Source organism: Aspergillus brasiliensis (genome assembly GCF_001889945.1).
Source record: "Aspergillus brasiliensis CBS 101740 unplaced genomic scaffold ASPBRscaffold_7, whole genome shotgun sequence".
Lineage (NCBI taxonomy): Eukaryota > Fungi > Ascomycota > Eurotiomycetes > Eurotiales > Aspergillaceae > Aspergillus > Aspergillus brasiliensis.
The window spans coordinates 165,209-179,058 of record NW_027137448.1 but is presented as its reverse complement, the minus strand read 5'-3'; the positions used below and the strand labels follow the sequence as shown (position 1 = coordinate 179,058).

At 47.6% G+C, this 13,850-nt stretch overlaps 2 protein-coding genes across 2 annotated transcripts; one reads left to right on the top strand and one right to left on the bottom strand.

The window, feature by feature from the left end:
• Positions 1-733: 733 nt before the first annotated feature.
• ASPBRDRAFT_126964 (homeobox domain-containing protein) lies at positions 734-1,865 on the bottom strand (the record flags this gene model as incomplete). Its single annotated transcript, XM_067617922.1, has 3 exons — positions 734-901; positions 962-1,714; positions 1,800-1,865. 3 exons carry the CDS (start codon positions 1,863-1,865, stop codon positions 734-736), a joined length of 987 nt encoding a protein of 328 aa, XP_067478118.1.
• A 9,741-nt stretch (positions 1,866-11,606) lies between these two features.
• On the top strand, positions 11,607-11,947 carry ASPBRDRAFT_43731 (uncharacterized protein; the record flags this gene model as incomplete). Its single annotated transcript, XM_067625050.1, has 1 exon — positions 11,607-11,947. Exon 1 carries the CDS (start codon positions 11,671-11,673, stop codon positions 11,944-11,946), a length of 276 nt encoding a protein of 91 aa, XP_067478117.1. The 5' UTR covers positions 11,607-11,670.
• Positions 11,948-13,850: the final 1,903 nt, after the last annotated feature.

Here is a 13,850-nt window from a genome sequence, read left to right as displayed (position 1 = left end):
GTGCGTCCGAGTCAATGCGGACTTTCCAAAATGGAGCCTATCTGGGTAATAACCAATGTTCTCAATTTTTGTCTAATTCCAAAACCTGAGATGACCTCCCAAAAAATTGTAAGCAGAAAATGAAAGGGAAAGACAGTCTAACTTGACATGGTCACATCATCCGTACTTATACTGTACAAAAAAGTCATGCATATGCTTGATCCTCATCTCCAAGTGAAACCCATCACAACCGATTTGCAAGTGTAAGCGCGCCAAAAGACAAAGGAAACACGTTGATCTAGTATAGAAAGACAGAACATAGGAAAATAAGATAGCTGATAAAATGACCAAAAACACCTAGAGATGCAATATCGCCATAGGCAGTCACATTAGGGACGCAAGGGCGCACAGGTGAGACTGGAGCCGCACACCTCAGCAGCTGCCATTCCCAACCTGCGCTCCTAGCCGTACAACCCCTCTAATGTTGAAGCCATGCGCGATAATTAGAAAGTCGATTAGATAAACGGTAAAGGGTATCAAGAGCAGTTTTCCATCTCACTCGGCTCGTCGTAGAATTCTTTGATGATCGAAAAGAAAAATTAAAGATGGGTGTGTTGGCGAACTCTCGTGTCTAATTGATTCTTGGTATCCCGAAGCCCCATAACTCATGAAATGTCGGATGTATCTTGCGGTAATGGCATCCAGACTGACGCTCAGCCCAAAGGGGGGGTGTCCAATTGTGTTCGCAGACAATTTATGATTTGACAATCTGGTGAGGAGACGGCATTGATTCCGGGGACGTCTGGTCCATGTCACTGAAAGGAGATTGCCTTTGAGAGTCAATGTCGTTTCCGCCGTTTCGCATCTGGTTCCGAAGAGCAGGAAGTTGACGCCGTCTAGCATTGATAAACCAGTTACTGATCTGTAAATGGAAACTTATTAGCATATGCTGATTCGGTCGACAAAAGATATTCCTACTAACCTGGCTAATCGTGAGTCCGGTGCGAGTCATGAACATCTGCTTGTCCTCCTCACTCGGATACGGATGGTCAAGATGCTCATGGAACCAGGCACGCAGAATGTCCGTGACGGGCTTGGGCAGGTTGCCCCGTCTCCGCTTGTTCTTGGGATCAGTCGAGTCTCCAAGGATACCGAAGTTTGATTGTTGGGCATGAGAAAGGGATTGCGGAGAGGCTTGTTCGGAGTCACTCTGATAAGCCATTGCGGGATAGGGATAGCCCGTCTGATTGGACATGACTGGGAAAGAATCCATGCTCCTCCTATCACCCGGTACTGTGCCTGGAATGTTGGTAGGGGGATATGCGTGGGGGCCAACCGGGGCCGCCCTGAATTCCTGCGCTGCGAAGTCTGGTCGAGAAAGGGCCCTTGGTTCTGGGTAAGCAGCGCCCGAAGTATTCATTCCCCGTTCAGGGAGCGATTGAAGATCCCGAATGGATGGTAGGATCGGACTTGGCCCACGAGAAACGTAGCGAGGAGAGCCGGTGATGGGGTCGGTCGGGTGTCCAGCCATCCGGCTTTGGGGTTCACTCGACCTGGCGGCATAGTCGCCGGCGAATGGCAGTTTCGGGGGCGATCCGTAGGGAGGACGATCAGAGAAAGGGCGGGGATTGGACGTCAGTTCGTGAGCTGCTGATGTAGGGCGCTCGCGCGCATGCTGGCGAGAGGTGAAATATGAGGTCGATTCGATCTCATCATGGAGATGAGGCGGGAGTAGCTATCGAGGAGTACGTTAGTTTCGCTTGAGCCTCATATGGCGGGAACACCGGTCGGTCTGCCAGGCCCAGTGTATGTTGGCTCACCTCTCTGAATGACGGAAGAGCAGGAGTATGATCCGCTGGAAGTCCACTTGCGTAGGAAATGGCCATTTTTCCAGAATCCTCGCCCAGTTCACGGTACTGGGACATAGACAAACACTGCCAAAAGGAAGGAAAAGAATTCCGAGGTAACTATTCCACTATGCTAGGCAGAACAGAAGTCCAGAGCAGGGAGGCTTGATTGCACAAGTATAGCCGGCCTGCGGCTTCCACACAGATCGAAAGGCAAGTTGGAGGGGGTAAAAGAAAATTATAAGACCCCACACGTCAAACCTCTTGGGTTGTGAAGAGAATAAGTAGTAGATTTGAGGAGGATTGGTGGTGGAATTAAATGGCGGGGAGGAGAGGGGAGGGGGGAGGAATGAGGTGGATATCAAGAGATGGAGGAGCAAAAGAGAGACGGAAAGAGGTAAAAGGGTTAACAGGGTAAGTCCACTGAGGCCACAGAGCGTAGATAATGAATCTGAACGACGATAGTTGAGGAGAGGAACATGGGCGATAGATAATAGTAATATACTTACCAGCGCCTGAGTTTAAAAGTACCTTGACATCGCCGCACACGATGACGATGGAGACAGCTGAACCAAGGTTATGCAAGGTAAGGAGTGAGGCAGCTCAACAATTGGATCTGGGCTGGGTGGACACCAGATCTCTCTTTCAAGGTTGTCGGGGTTCAGTCCTTTTCTTTTTTTTTCTTTTTTTTCTTTTTTCTTTTTCTTTTCTTTTTTTTTTTTTACTTTTCTTTTTTTTTTAACCCTTTTTTCTTTTTTCGTACGCCCCTCAATCTTTTCTTTTTTTTTCTTCCTCCTTCACATATTTTTCTTCCTATTTCTTCATTTTCGAATTTAGATTTTCATTTTTTTTCCTTCTTAGGTTATTTTTCCTTTTTTTGCCTTTTTTATTTTATTTTTCGCTTTGAATTATTCCCTATTCTTCTTTCCTTTTCCTCACTCTCTCTATTTTTCACTTTACCCTCCACTAAACTAAACTAACCCTTTCCCTTTCCCTTTTTTTCCTGGAAGACAATAACAATAACAATGCTACTTGCTGGATTATGCACGTCCAACTCCGAGATCCTGCAAGACAAGCTGTACATTTTAGTGATGCCATTCGCGGTTAGAAAGAAGTTTAGAAGAGGAAGAAAATAAAAAAAATAGCGACATGTATACGGAGGACTAGTATCCCTACATTGAAATCGGCAAGTAATAATAATAACAATAACAAAATTAAAGAGGAAAAGGGAAAGTCGAGTCAGAGGCCACAAGATCTCTTCTTCTGAAACTCCCTCCTCACGCACGCGCGCTCACACACTGGCACTGGCAGTTGCCGTCCGTCAGCTGTCCCATACTAACGCCATCCATAAGTCAACCTGACTAGCCTACTAACCCATGGGTAAATGACAAGAACAGGGGGGGCGGGGACCGGGGGGGGGGGAAGGAGAAGTGTGAGAGAGTGTGGGTGAGGGGAGAGGGGGGGGGCCAAAGTAGACCCAAGAAAACCGACGATCATGGGTGGGAGTGGATACAGTAGCCACAAACTACAGACCACCGTCATTTGCTCCGGCGGTATCCAGAAGGCATGCACAGAGGAGAGAGAGGGGGGGAAGGAGAACTTGAAGAAGAAGAAGATGGGGGAAATTTGAAAAGAAGGAGGGGACAGAGAGAAGAATGGGAAATTGTGCAGAATATCGGTTTTAGTATTTTCGCTCAATCAGAAGTAGATAAAAATGATACAAATTTGATTCGTTGATGTTTTCTTTGTGTATTGTGAATATTATGGTTATTATTATGATTGTTATTATTATTATTCGAAGAATGCCATTCTTCTTTGCTTTCTTTTGTTTCTTTTTCCTTACCCCAATTCTCAACCTCGTCTCAATCGATAATAATATTCGCTCTTAAGGTTGTCTTTGACAGATGGTGCCAAGGGCTCGGGATCTGGAGTGATTACCCGTCTCGGGCGCAGGGAGGCTGCGTCGAACAACTAGTACAGAGGGGGTGAAGGAAGAAAGAATGACTGGAGTAAGCGATAAGAAAAAGTAAACACAAAACAAATGCAACATCATAATACAGAATTATAAAATAATAAAAAAAAAGGTGAGATTATCTCAGTGGCGCTACAAGGTGAACAGTTCACTGTGTTCACATCCTAGTTAAAATGACTGGATACTACAGTAAATACTCCTACTCACTTGGGTAAGTTCGTCCTGTATGTATTCCTACCTGCCCATCGCCATCAGGAAATCCTATCTGAGCGTATTCCGTGTGTTATTTAGTGAGTAGTACCCATGCAAGTGCTATGCATGCATGTACTAGATGTCCCGTCTGTCTAGTAGTAGTAGATAGGGTACGTAGGCAGATACCTGGATGGCGATAGTAGTATTCCTCCCTCCCCATTGCGGCGCTAAAGCCCGAAATGTCTACTGAGGAGCGAGGAAGTTCATGTACAATCCCCCCATATCTCCATCCATTCCTTTCCGAAACTCTCACCTAGTTTTTGCTTTTTGAATGGTTCATCGTAATAACCTCCCCCTGTTTTGAATGACTCGGGATTCCCCGGACACAACTTATTATAGCACTATCATATGCCGGGGATTAGGAGGTGGTGGAGGAGGAGGAGGAGGAAAGGTCAAGGGACAAGAAGGAAGGGGGAGGGGAATCCGCGATGGTTGGCGGCATCATCGGCTAGACGAGGCTGGCTCGCGCGCCGGCCAGGGCAAAACGAAGCTGAAACTGGGAACTCCTCCCTTCCCCCCTCTTCCTCTTCTTCCTCCTCCTCCCCTTCCACACAGCACAGAGAGAGGAGAGTCCGCCGCCCCATCCAAAAGTTCATAACTGGTAAAATTCCAGAAACGAGCTAAGTCGGTTAGACTTGTTTGTCATCCGATTTCCCCTTCTTTTCTTTTTTTAGGGATTCTCTCTGTGAAACACGGGCGCGCTTTTCGTTTATATCTACTATCCATCTACTTTAGGAACCGCGGTTGTTTTTCTTTTCTGTTTTTTTCTTTTTCTTTTTTTTCGAGTGGTTGATCGCCCCGTAAGTTCAAGGAAATGGGTTACTTTATTTATCGGAGTACATACTTTACTTCATTGATAGATTAAAACTAAAATTAAAACTAAACAATAATAAGTAATCCTTACGGTGAATGAATTGATCGTGCTAGTAGTATAAAAGTAAACTTAAGTATGGCAGCAATTCTTATTTAATCTTTATAAAATTAACTTTCCAAACCTACGGTGGCGAGAAGACAGAGAAGAAGGTGGTAGTGTTCGGGGTTTGCCCTCATCATTTTGCAAAGTGGTACAGAACGTCTCACTTAATTACTGCTGCTGTTTCTGCTTAATTAAAAAATGCCGTATAAGGTGGGGGTGTGTGTGGTACAAAGACCGAGAGCCAACCGTGCTTGATTTAAAAAAGAAAAGCCCACGGAAAAAGCTTCCTGCAGCGCAGGCAATGTACGGAGTAGTTAATAAATCTTCAGTTTTTGTTTTTGGTTACTACTTAGGTAGGCCGGACTTAAGCAGCCCTGCTATTAGTCGCCCATCCGCTACGTTGCACAGGGTGGTAGTAGCAGTAAGTAAGTAGTAAGGACGCCCGCCGCCTCCTCCTCTTCTTTCTTCTTCCTCCTCCTCCTCCTCCTCCTCCTCCTCTCATGTAGGCCAGCCAGCATGCCATCATCTCCAATCCACTAATTGGGCCAACCAATTGGGCACACCAAATGCAGTGTCCGTACTGCACGGGAGGGGAGCTAAGGAGAAGCAAGGAAGCAAATCCTCTCGCTCAGGAACGGTCCGGAGCAGGCATGGCTGCAGGTCTAGCCAAAAACGATCTTAGTGGTCATGCAGGAGAGGGGGCCGGGGCTTAGTTTGGGCTGGGGTGGTGGTGTGTGTACTGGTGGTCAAGAGGAAATTCATTTTTCAGCTATGGAAATGAATTTCCCCAAGCCAATCACGGGCGGGGACTCGAGGGAAAATGCACACAAGATAGGAATTTTAAGAATAAAATAAAATAATAAGAGGATACAAGGTGGAAATCAAAAGCAAAGAGAGAAGAAAAAGAAAAAAAAAAAAAGCAAACCCATAGCACATGAGATCGCCGGGTTTTGACTCCACAGCGGTGTTGGTGTCAGAACAGGCGCGTAGGGCCACTTCTGACCAAACAGAGACCACCAACTGCATCACAAGTCATAGCTTATCCCCAAACCAGTATGCGCCTAGATTAAAGATGGTTAGGATGAAAGTTAATCAAAGCCACTGAATACCACACTAATAAATAACAATAACACTGTACAAGCAAGACAGGAAGGAGGAGGAGGGAGCGTGCCCACACCATCATCGCACAAGGGTTCTATTTGTCTACCTGCCTTGCAGAATTCCTAACACTACTTACTTACTATAAATTGTGACGGCTATGGCGTTTCGCCCGCTGCAAGGTAATATAGCAGGGCGAAGGTCCGATCGACCGGTAAGATGGTCTCATCGGTATCGATCATGATACTACCGATACTTTCAGTGGTAGGTGCTCGCTCTCTCTCTCTCATTCTCTCTCCCAGTCCCGTGAAGAGAGTCTTGACGAGTCTCGAAGGATCCCACAGCGGGGAAATCTCAGCCGAATGACAGAAAAGATTAGGAAGCTAAATTCGGTCATAGGCCGGCAGCACCTAATAGCAAGCAGAGGAGAAGGCCCTTGATCGATTGTGACTAACTGACTACTACTAACTAGAGGTCCCAAGTTCCGGGACAAGGAAGGGCTGATCGCCGAAAGTGTGTTCTTCTCTTCCATGGACCCGACCCCACTTTGCTTTACCAGATGAGCTGCAATCTGGTGGTCAGAAGATCCACGTCGGCCTGTCTTCCCAGTTTTCTTTCCATCGCTCGTCCGTTTCTAACGGCAGTCACAGTGTAGTACTAGTAATATTGACCAATTAATTTCACGGTTTTCCAAAAAGAGACCCATGGTAAGTATCTATACGATCACCTTGCTCGAATTTATTCGGAGTAGACGGAAAATAAAGCCACCTGCCTTGAATATGAGGTGCTGACCTTGGCTCATCACCGGTTAACGCTGCTACCGTTTTTCGTTGGAAGGGAGAGAGAGCCTCAAGTGCGTTACCGTCACTTTCAGCGTCTCCCTTCCAGGGTCACTCGGCTTCCTTCCTCCTCCACTTATTGCTGCCCCCATCTCTCCCCTCTCTTTCTTTCTCTAATCTTCATGGAGCGTGCTACTAGTAGCCTCTCCGCAAGCCCCTCTCTATCCCTTCGTAGCGGCGTGGTCTGAGTAGGTAACATGACTAACGTCGGTAGCCAATGCCGTCTAGACGAGTATGGGCTAGGAGATGATTGGTCACTATTACCCATATATTATGCAAGATCCATTGCCCGTGCATATGACATCTCAGCTTGTCGGTTAGGAGGTGGGTATTGGAGGTTGACATGCCGCGATTAGAGGGGCCAAATTGCCCTGCAGATTGAACCAGGATTCATTACAAAGGGTTGCAGTCAGTGTCTGTCTTTCTCGGCCGCGACCAAGCAAGGTCCATGCAAGAAAAGTTGGGAATGACTCGGTTTAATTAGGATCGGAGAGCCAGATACTGGGCCTGGGTGCCCTCTGCTAACGAATGATATGCATGACTGTTATTGCGATAAAGTGGGATTAATTAGTTGTAAATTGTCTGGATCCCGAACCAACCCCCTCCTTCTTCTCCTCCTCCCCTTTCTGTGTGACGGGCAGCGCCCGCGCACGAGTTTGTTCCAAAGTTCGGGAGAGTTCTGGGATTCCTAGGCAAAAAGAAAAAGCCCCCGAGGAGAAAAAGGAGGCAAAGTTTAAGATCCAGTTCCAAGAATGACAACCACATGAGGACAAGAGCGATGACAGGGGCGGGGACTGCATCCATGGTTGACTGATTAATAGTTCTGACACTGAGAAACCCAGACATATGATAGACTAGTCTAGTGGGTGGACTGTGGCCTGTATGCAGTGGGGCCAGCCTGGGCATTGGTTGGATCCCACCACGGATAGAACATGAACATGGCAGAGCTGAAAAATGGACCGAGTGACAGTCAGTGACTTTTTAGTTTTGTGTGAACGGGGCGCAATCCTCCTTTGGTGTTTAGTGTCAAAAATGGGATGGATTGGGGCGTGTATCCAGTCACGAGCCCATGACGTACTCCACCGGTGGGACGATCGGAAAAGTCGCTCTGGGAAAGCGACCCGGCTGATTGGTTCCTCCCCCTGGAACGGGAGAATCACCGCCGCGGCCAATGACAAATGATAAATGACAGAGTCACGGGCCAAGCAAAGCGGGAGTGTGCACGATGTGTACTCCGTCCCAGGGATCTGGCATCAACCGAGTCGCAATGGCAATGGTAATGCGAGAGAACAGAGTGGTTATCCAGGTACGTGTTGGTCCCACGGAATGCTATCGTGGGGACCGGTCAGGACCACTCCCTTGGGTGGCGCGCTGAACAAGACGAGATCCGCTTTCCTGTCTCGTTCTTATCGTCCGAGAGAAAGGGAGAGGAAGAGCGGAGATGTAGATGCACACACGCCCGGTTGCACTACTGTGTAATGTGTACCCAATATTAGCGGGCTTTAAACAGAGACCGGTCAGAGTTTGTTCACGCCATCTGTCCACAAGTCTTCACCAAAAAGGTCCAATCCTAAGAGAACACTAAACTATCCGCTTAATGCCCGTAATGCGGAAGCCCATAAACGGTCTGCTCCTTCTTGTCTCTCTAGCGCCGGTGCTGCATCCCAAGACGTTAAGCCCAGGTGTCAAAAACTGGGGAGGGGATAGACCGGATTGTCCAACATCAATCACGATCAACAAGTCACAAACTTGATGCTGATGCCTAGGTTAGTTCCAAAGCTTAAGGCAACTTTAACGAAGTTGAGATCGGAGGTTCGGCATGTGCCCGACTATTCAAGCACAAAACCCTAAGTCGGAAACATCGAATCATGACAAGCTAAGTTTGAGCGATGACAGTACTAATCTCCGGGGTGGTATCTCAAAAGAGCATTGTCCATTTTCTCTAGTTGGCAGTCTGCCCCGCGCCCAGTTGACAGGAGAGTTCGGTACGAACCAGCGAGACGGTCAAAGTTTTGTTCTGTGGCTGACCCATAATTAACGACCAACGATCGCGCTGAAGTCTCCAGACCGAGTAAGCCCGTCAAGTCTTCGCGTGCAAACCTAAATGGAGCGATCCTCGTGGCTCGCCAGATCAGGGCTGCATCCACCGTGAATGATTTGTCAATGGTGAGGTGAGGGTACTAGCCTCTGTCGCAGGAAGGGGACCCAGTCTATCCAGTCTCCGTACCACGGGCTCCTTCCCAAACAGGAAGAGCTTCTGCTGGCCTTGCTGGGCAATCCTTTTAGTGTCTAGTACGGAGTGGTATCCAGTATGGGGTATGGACTAGTACAACGTGCCCGTTGCGGTGTCGCAAAAGGATCTGGGTGAATCACTGTTTACGATCTGGTTAGTCTAGTTAATGTTAGTCCTGCAGGACTCATCGATTCGCCGAGAGAAGGAGGTGGCGACTGAGCGTGCGGGTTTAGCGAGAGAGAGAGAGAGATCCATGACCTACCTAGTGCATGCCTTGGGTAGTATAGCATATAGCGGTAAAGAAAGCAAACTATTCGTATTAAACTGGGTGTTCTAGAAGGGGGGGGAGGGTCTTCTGACGGTGAGGGAGGAGAGAGTTGAGACTAGGTGAACTATTCTGTCCTCGATAGGGACTAGGGGACTCGGGAAGTGATGAGGGACATCCCGATTAGGAAAGAAAAGGTGGCTGCGCGCGGACATCAGCCACCGATGACGCAGTCAGCAGCAGGGCAAAAGAGGCTGGTGAGAGAGTTTTGCCCAAAAATGACAGGCCCAATTGTTGCCACCGAGGGGCGCACCTGCAGCGGGATGCCCGATCAGGTCTAGTGGTTCGCACTTCTTAGCCTTCTTTTCATATTTATTCTGTTTTTATTTTCCTAATTCCTTTTTCCAAAATATTTTTTTAATTTCCCCTCCCAGGAAAAATTCTGTTGTCAGATCCCAGATCGTGCAGGAATGGAGCAAGGGTGTAGATCCAGCCTGGATCTCGCAGGTCAGACCAATTCATCCCCCGATCATCCGGCCATCACCCGGGCGTCTATGTATAGTCTAAGTACTCCGTACAAGACCATCTGAACACTCAATCGATCTTTTCTTTTAGCGAGAAAAAAAATAATCAAGAAGCATACCACGTAAAAGGAAAAGGGGAAAAAAGAGAAAACAGGCAACCGCGGGTCAGAGTAGTTTCATGATATTCCTGGGACTCTGCCGCTCTTCGGAAACTCCGACTGCTCAATGACATTTCTTCTAGAACGAAGAATACAAGAATATAATTCGTTCCTAGGATGGTGAAACGAGGAGTTGCACGAGTCGCGACAGACGATTTAGTGGGAGCGTGTCAAGAACTAGACCGTCAACTATGGATCGCGCACTCAAAGATGGGGATGGCTGACCCAGCGGCTCGGCTGTGACAGTGTGGCAGAGCAACCGTCCTGAGTCAGCCGAAGGATCGAGGGAAAGAGGCTGCATTATTTGTCATCGGCCCCCCTGGTCTGCAGTGTCACCATCCACTGGTTCCTGGTTCTTGGGATCCGCCTGACGGGCCAGCATCGGCATCCATCGCGACCGTACTAAAGGGTCGTGCATCTGACAGGACTCGATGCTAGTCAGTAGTAGATGGATAGTTAACTAAACTAAGTAGTCACTAAAAGTAAGATTCTTAGGGCAGTAGTTCGCTTGGAGACAATGGATGGACCTGAAATTGACTCCGTCCGTCCATTGTCTATCTGCCATGTGAAGTTCTTTCAACTCCGTAATCCCGGTCACTTTATTATCATTAATAATATTCTAATAAGCTATTTTCTAAATGCTGCAGTTGTTATCCTTGGTGATGTTGGGCTAGCCATGAAACCCAGGACGAATTCCACAATATCTAACAAGTACCACCACCTTACTTTGGTCCATCTCCAATGGCTGCATTTCAATGTGAGGAGTAAGTCAAAAACGAACAAACTTTCCCTTGGAACGCGACTGACATCATAACCGGTTCCAGGATGTCTCACCCGCCATCGCCGCCCACGAGAGATCTCCCCCAAAAACTTCCCTGATGCATTGATTGACGGTGAGAAATCTCCGAGGTTTTCCCCCTTCGCGGGCACCAACTGCCCAGTTCAGAATGGCGCCTTCAATAGCCTGAGGTTCTATTGCATCTTTCACTAGTCCCAAACTTAACCAGAACATGTAACCAACTCCTACTCCTCCTCAAACTTTACTCTCCAGCAGAGACGACCGCCGCCACGGGCTTTTCCTCTCCCCCATCTCCATCTCCTCCCCGCCCCGAAAAGAAATTAAAGAAAAGAAAAGAACAATGGCCTTCTAGAACATGGCAGGGGAAAAAAAGCCACACCATATTCCTGCTGCGGCAACCAGCGTGTCCGATCACCCATTTGAATTCGGGTTCTGGCCCCCCTTTCTTCTCGGCCCCATCAGTTCGTCTGGCTGAGTGGAGGATCGACCTACTCCGTATGATAGACGGCTGCTGCTGATCAGGAAATCACAGCATGGCATTTGTGATCAATGGCGCTCCTCTGCAGAGTTCAGTCTGACTTTCTTCCGGTGGTTAACCTGCCTAAAATAGACATGACGGCCGTTGTTTGAGAGTCGGAATCCCGCTTTTACTGCTGCATTAGTGTGGAGTCTTCCTGTTTATGCGAACTAGCGATCGAAATAACCCAGTGGTTGGGGCAGAAAAAAGCGATTGGGGTGAGTAGCAACCCCAGTTTTCCTTAGACCATTATGGAGTACTCCGTAATGGCATGGTTATACGGCTTGCTTTCCTGCCTTCTCCCCTTTCCTTTTCTCCTCTCTCCCTTGTTCTGTTTTCGGGATGGGAAACTAGGGATGGGTGCCAGACATTGCTTGCATTAGTGGGTCAGAAGCCATGGTTCTGGTCCTGTGCCTCGATAGTATCCTTACAAGTATGTGTTGTTCCAAAGAAGGTTTCCCTGGAGATTCCGTGCCCGCGTTTGGAGGAGGGGGATACATACAGATTCGTCAAGATCCGTCACCCTCCCATTCACTCCCCTGGCTGATTGATTGATCCAGGTCTGTATAACTAACTAACTACCTAGTCACTTAATCTGCCAGCATATCCTTCGACAGCCTGAGATAGAACCAATCGGCTTTCACATTCTACTGTTTATATTTAGATACCAGCCGCTTCCCTGCCTCCGTCCGTCACCATCGTTTCGCATTGGTGCCCGAAGCAACTCCGAAACGAGGGTCATAGCTCTATCTTCGCCATTGGACTCATCCCTCGTTTCCTTGACCTCTTCCAGGGTGATATGCATAAAAATTTGACACTGTCGTGAAACTCAAACTGCATGTCTCGTCGCGAGGTGCACCGACATGACGTGAGTGCCATGTCGGGATTCTTGCTGCCTGGCGTGCTGTCTTCTGGTGGAAGTTCATAGCGCGTTGATCCTATCCACAACATCGCTGGGTCCTGTCACGGCTCGTAGCTCGTGTCATCTGATGGGTGAGTGAAACTGAAGAGTTCTCTGTCTCTTCGATTCACCGGGCCATCTAATGGGCAGGAAGAAGTAGCCGACGCTATCTGATTGGCGGGTTGAACATGCCTGATCCATCTGTCCGGGATAGGTTTAAGTCAGCTCGGCCAGGCCAGGTCCAGGCTTTTGCCCTGTAGGAAAGGTAGCACTGGATGGGCTCATGCTTTGGTTTAGAGTTAGTTGCCTTTGCGAGTCATCTGGTGGGGGGGTCAAAACCCGGGTTGGTTGTGCCACAAAAGGTTCTGAGGTTACAGCAGGGTTAACTTGACAACACGCCCAGTTCGAAGTTCTACAACTAGTTAGTAGTATAGCTCTGTATCCCCCTTGTCTGTTTGCCACTAAACCTGCATCCTATGCCTTCAGGGGTCTTACGCAATAGTAGTGGGGAGCCTCTACCTACCGTTTCATACGCTGTACGACCATCAATGCCTTCTGTTAAGCCTCGCCAATTTCTATGCCAATAGTCATCTGACATCAACCCCCTGCGTGACATTGCGTCTATTGTCCGATCTGGCTTCATCCCTGGATACATTGGCCACAAGTTCCTCCCCGTCTTTTTGCCTCTTCACAGAGCGTGATTCTACCCATTCGAGATTTAGCTTTCGTACTTATGACTAGTAGCCGCTTGTATATACTAATGAGGTCTACTAGTATATGTGTAATTAACAAGTAGTAGTAGTACTTTGTGATACCACGAAAAGAAAAAAGATACCATTTCAGCTTCCTTATCTCCGACCAATACAATAATGCAACCTTACTTGAGTATTAACTCGAACCTACGGTCTTCCACTCGTGGCCCAGTAACTGTCGATTATTACTAGTAGTAAACTCACATAAAGTATATACTGTTAAAAACTAGTACATGGAATTGAGCCTCTTGTGTTAGATCCGAGCGCAATTACTAGCCTGTCATTACTAGTATCCCAATGGCAATGCTCCATTCCTCCCTCAGCAACTGGACGGGACCCCTACATACTATATACTATATAGTATACAGATCACATTTAGCAATCTATATAATAACTTAAAACTATACTATTCTCATGGATATTATAAACCATTCATTGGAAGCCCACCATTAACGCGATGATACGCACGTTGCATCGTCAGGCCTCAAGTCTACACATCCACACAAGCAACACTGTTTCCATAGTTATGAACAGATATTGTCTGTATTATCTGGTTTCATCCTCAAGGGAGACACATGTACCTAAAACCCTCATTTATCGATGTTCAATGGTATTCAAGGGATAGTAAGAGATACTGCGCCTTCGTTCACCGACCACAATCATCAATAAGGGTTATCTCCTGGGTTTTCTCATTTCCCATGGTTCATCACTATTTACTGTTACTACTACTGCTACTACTGCTACTACTGCTACTACTGCTACTACTGCTACTACTGCTACTACTGCTACTACTGCTAC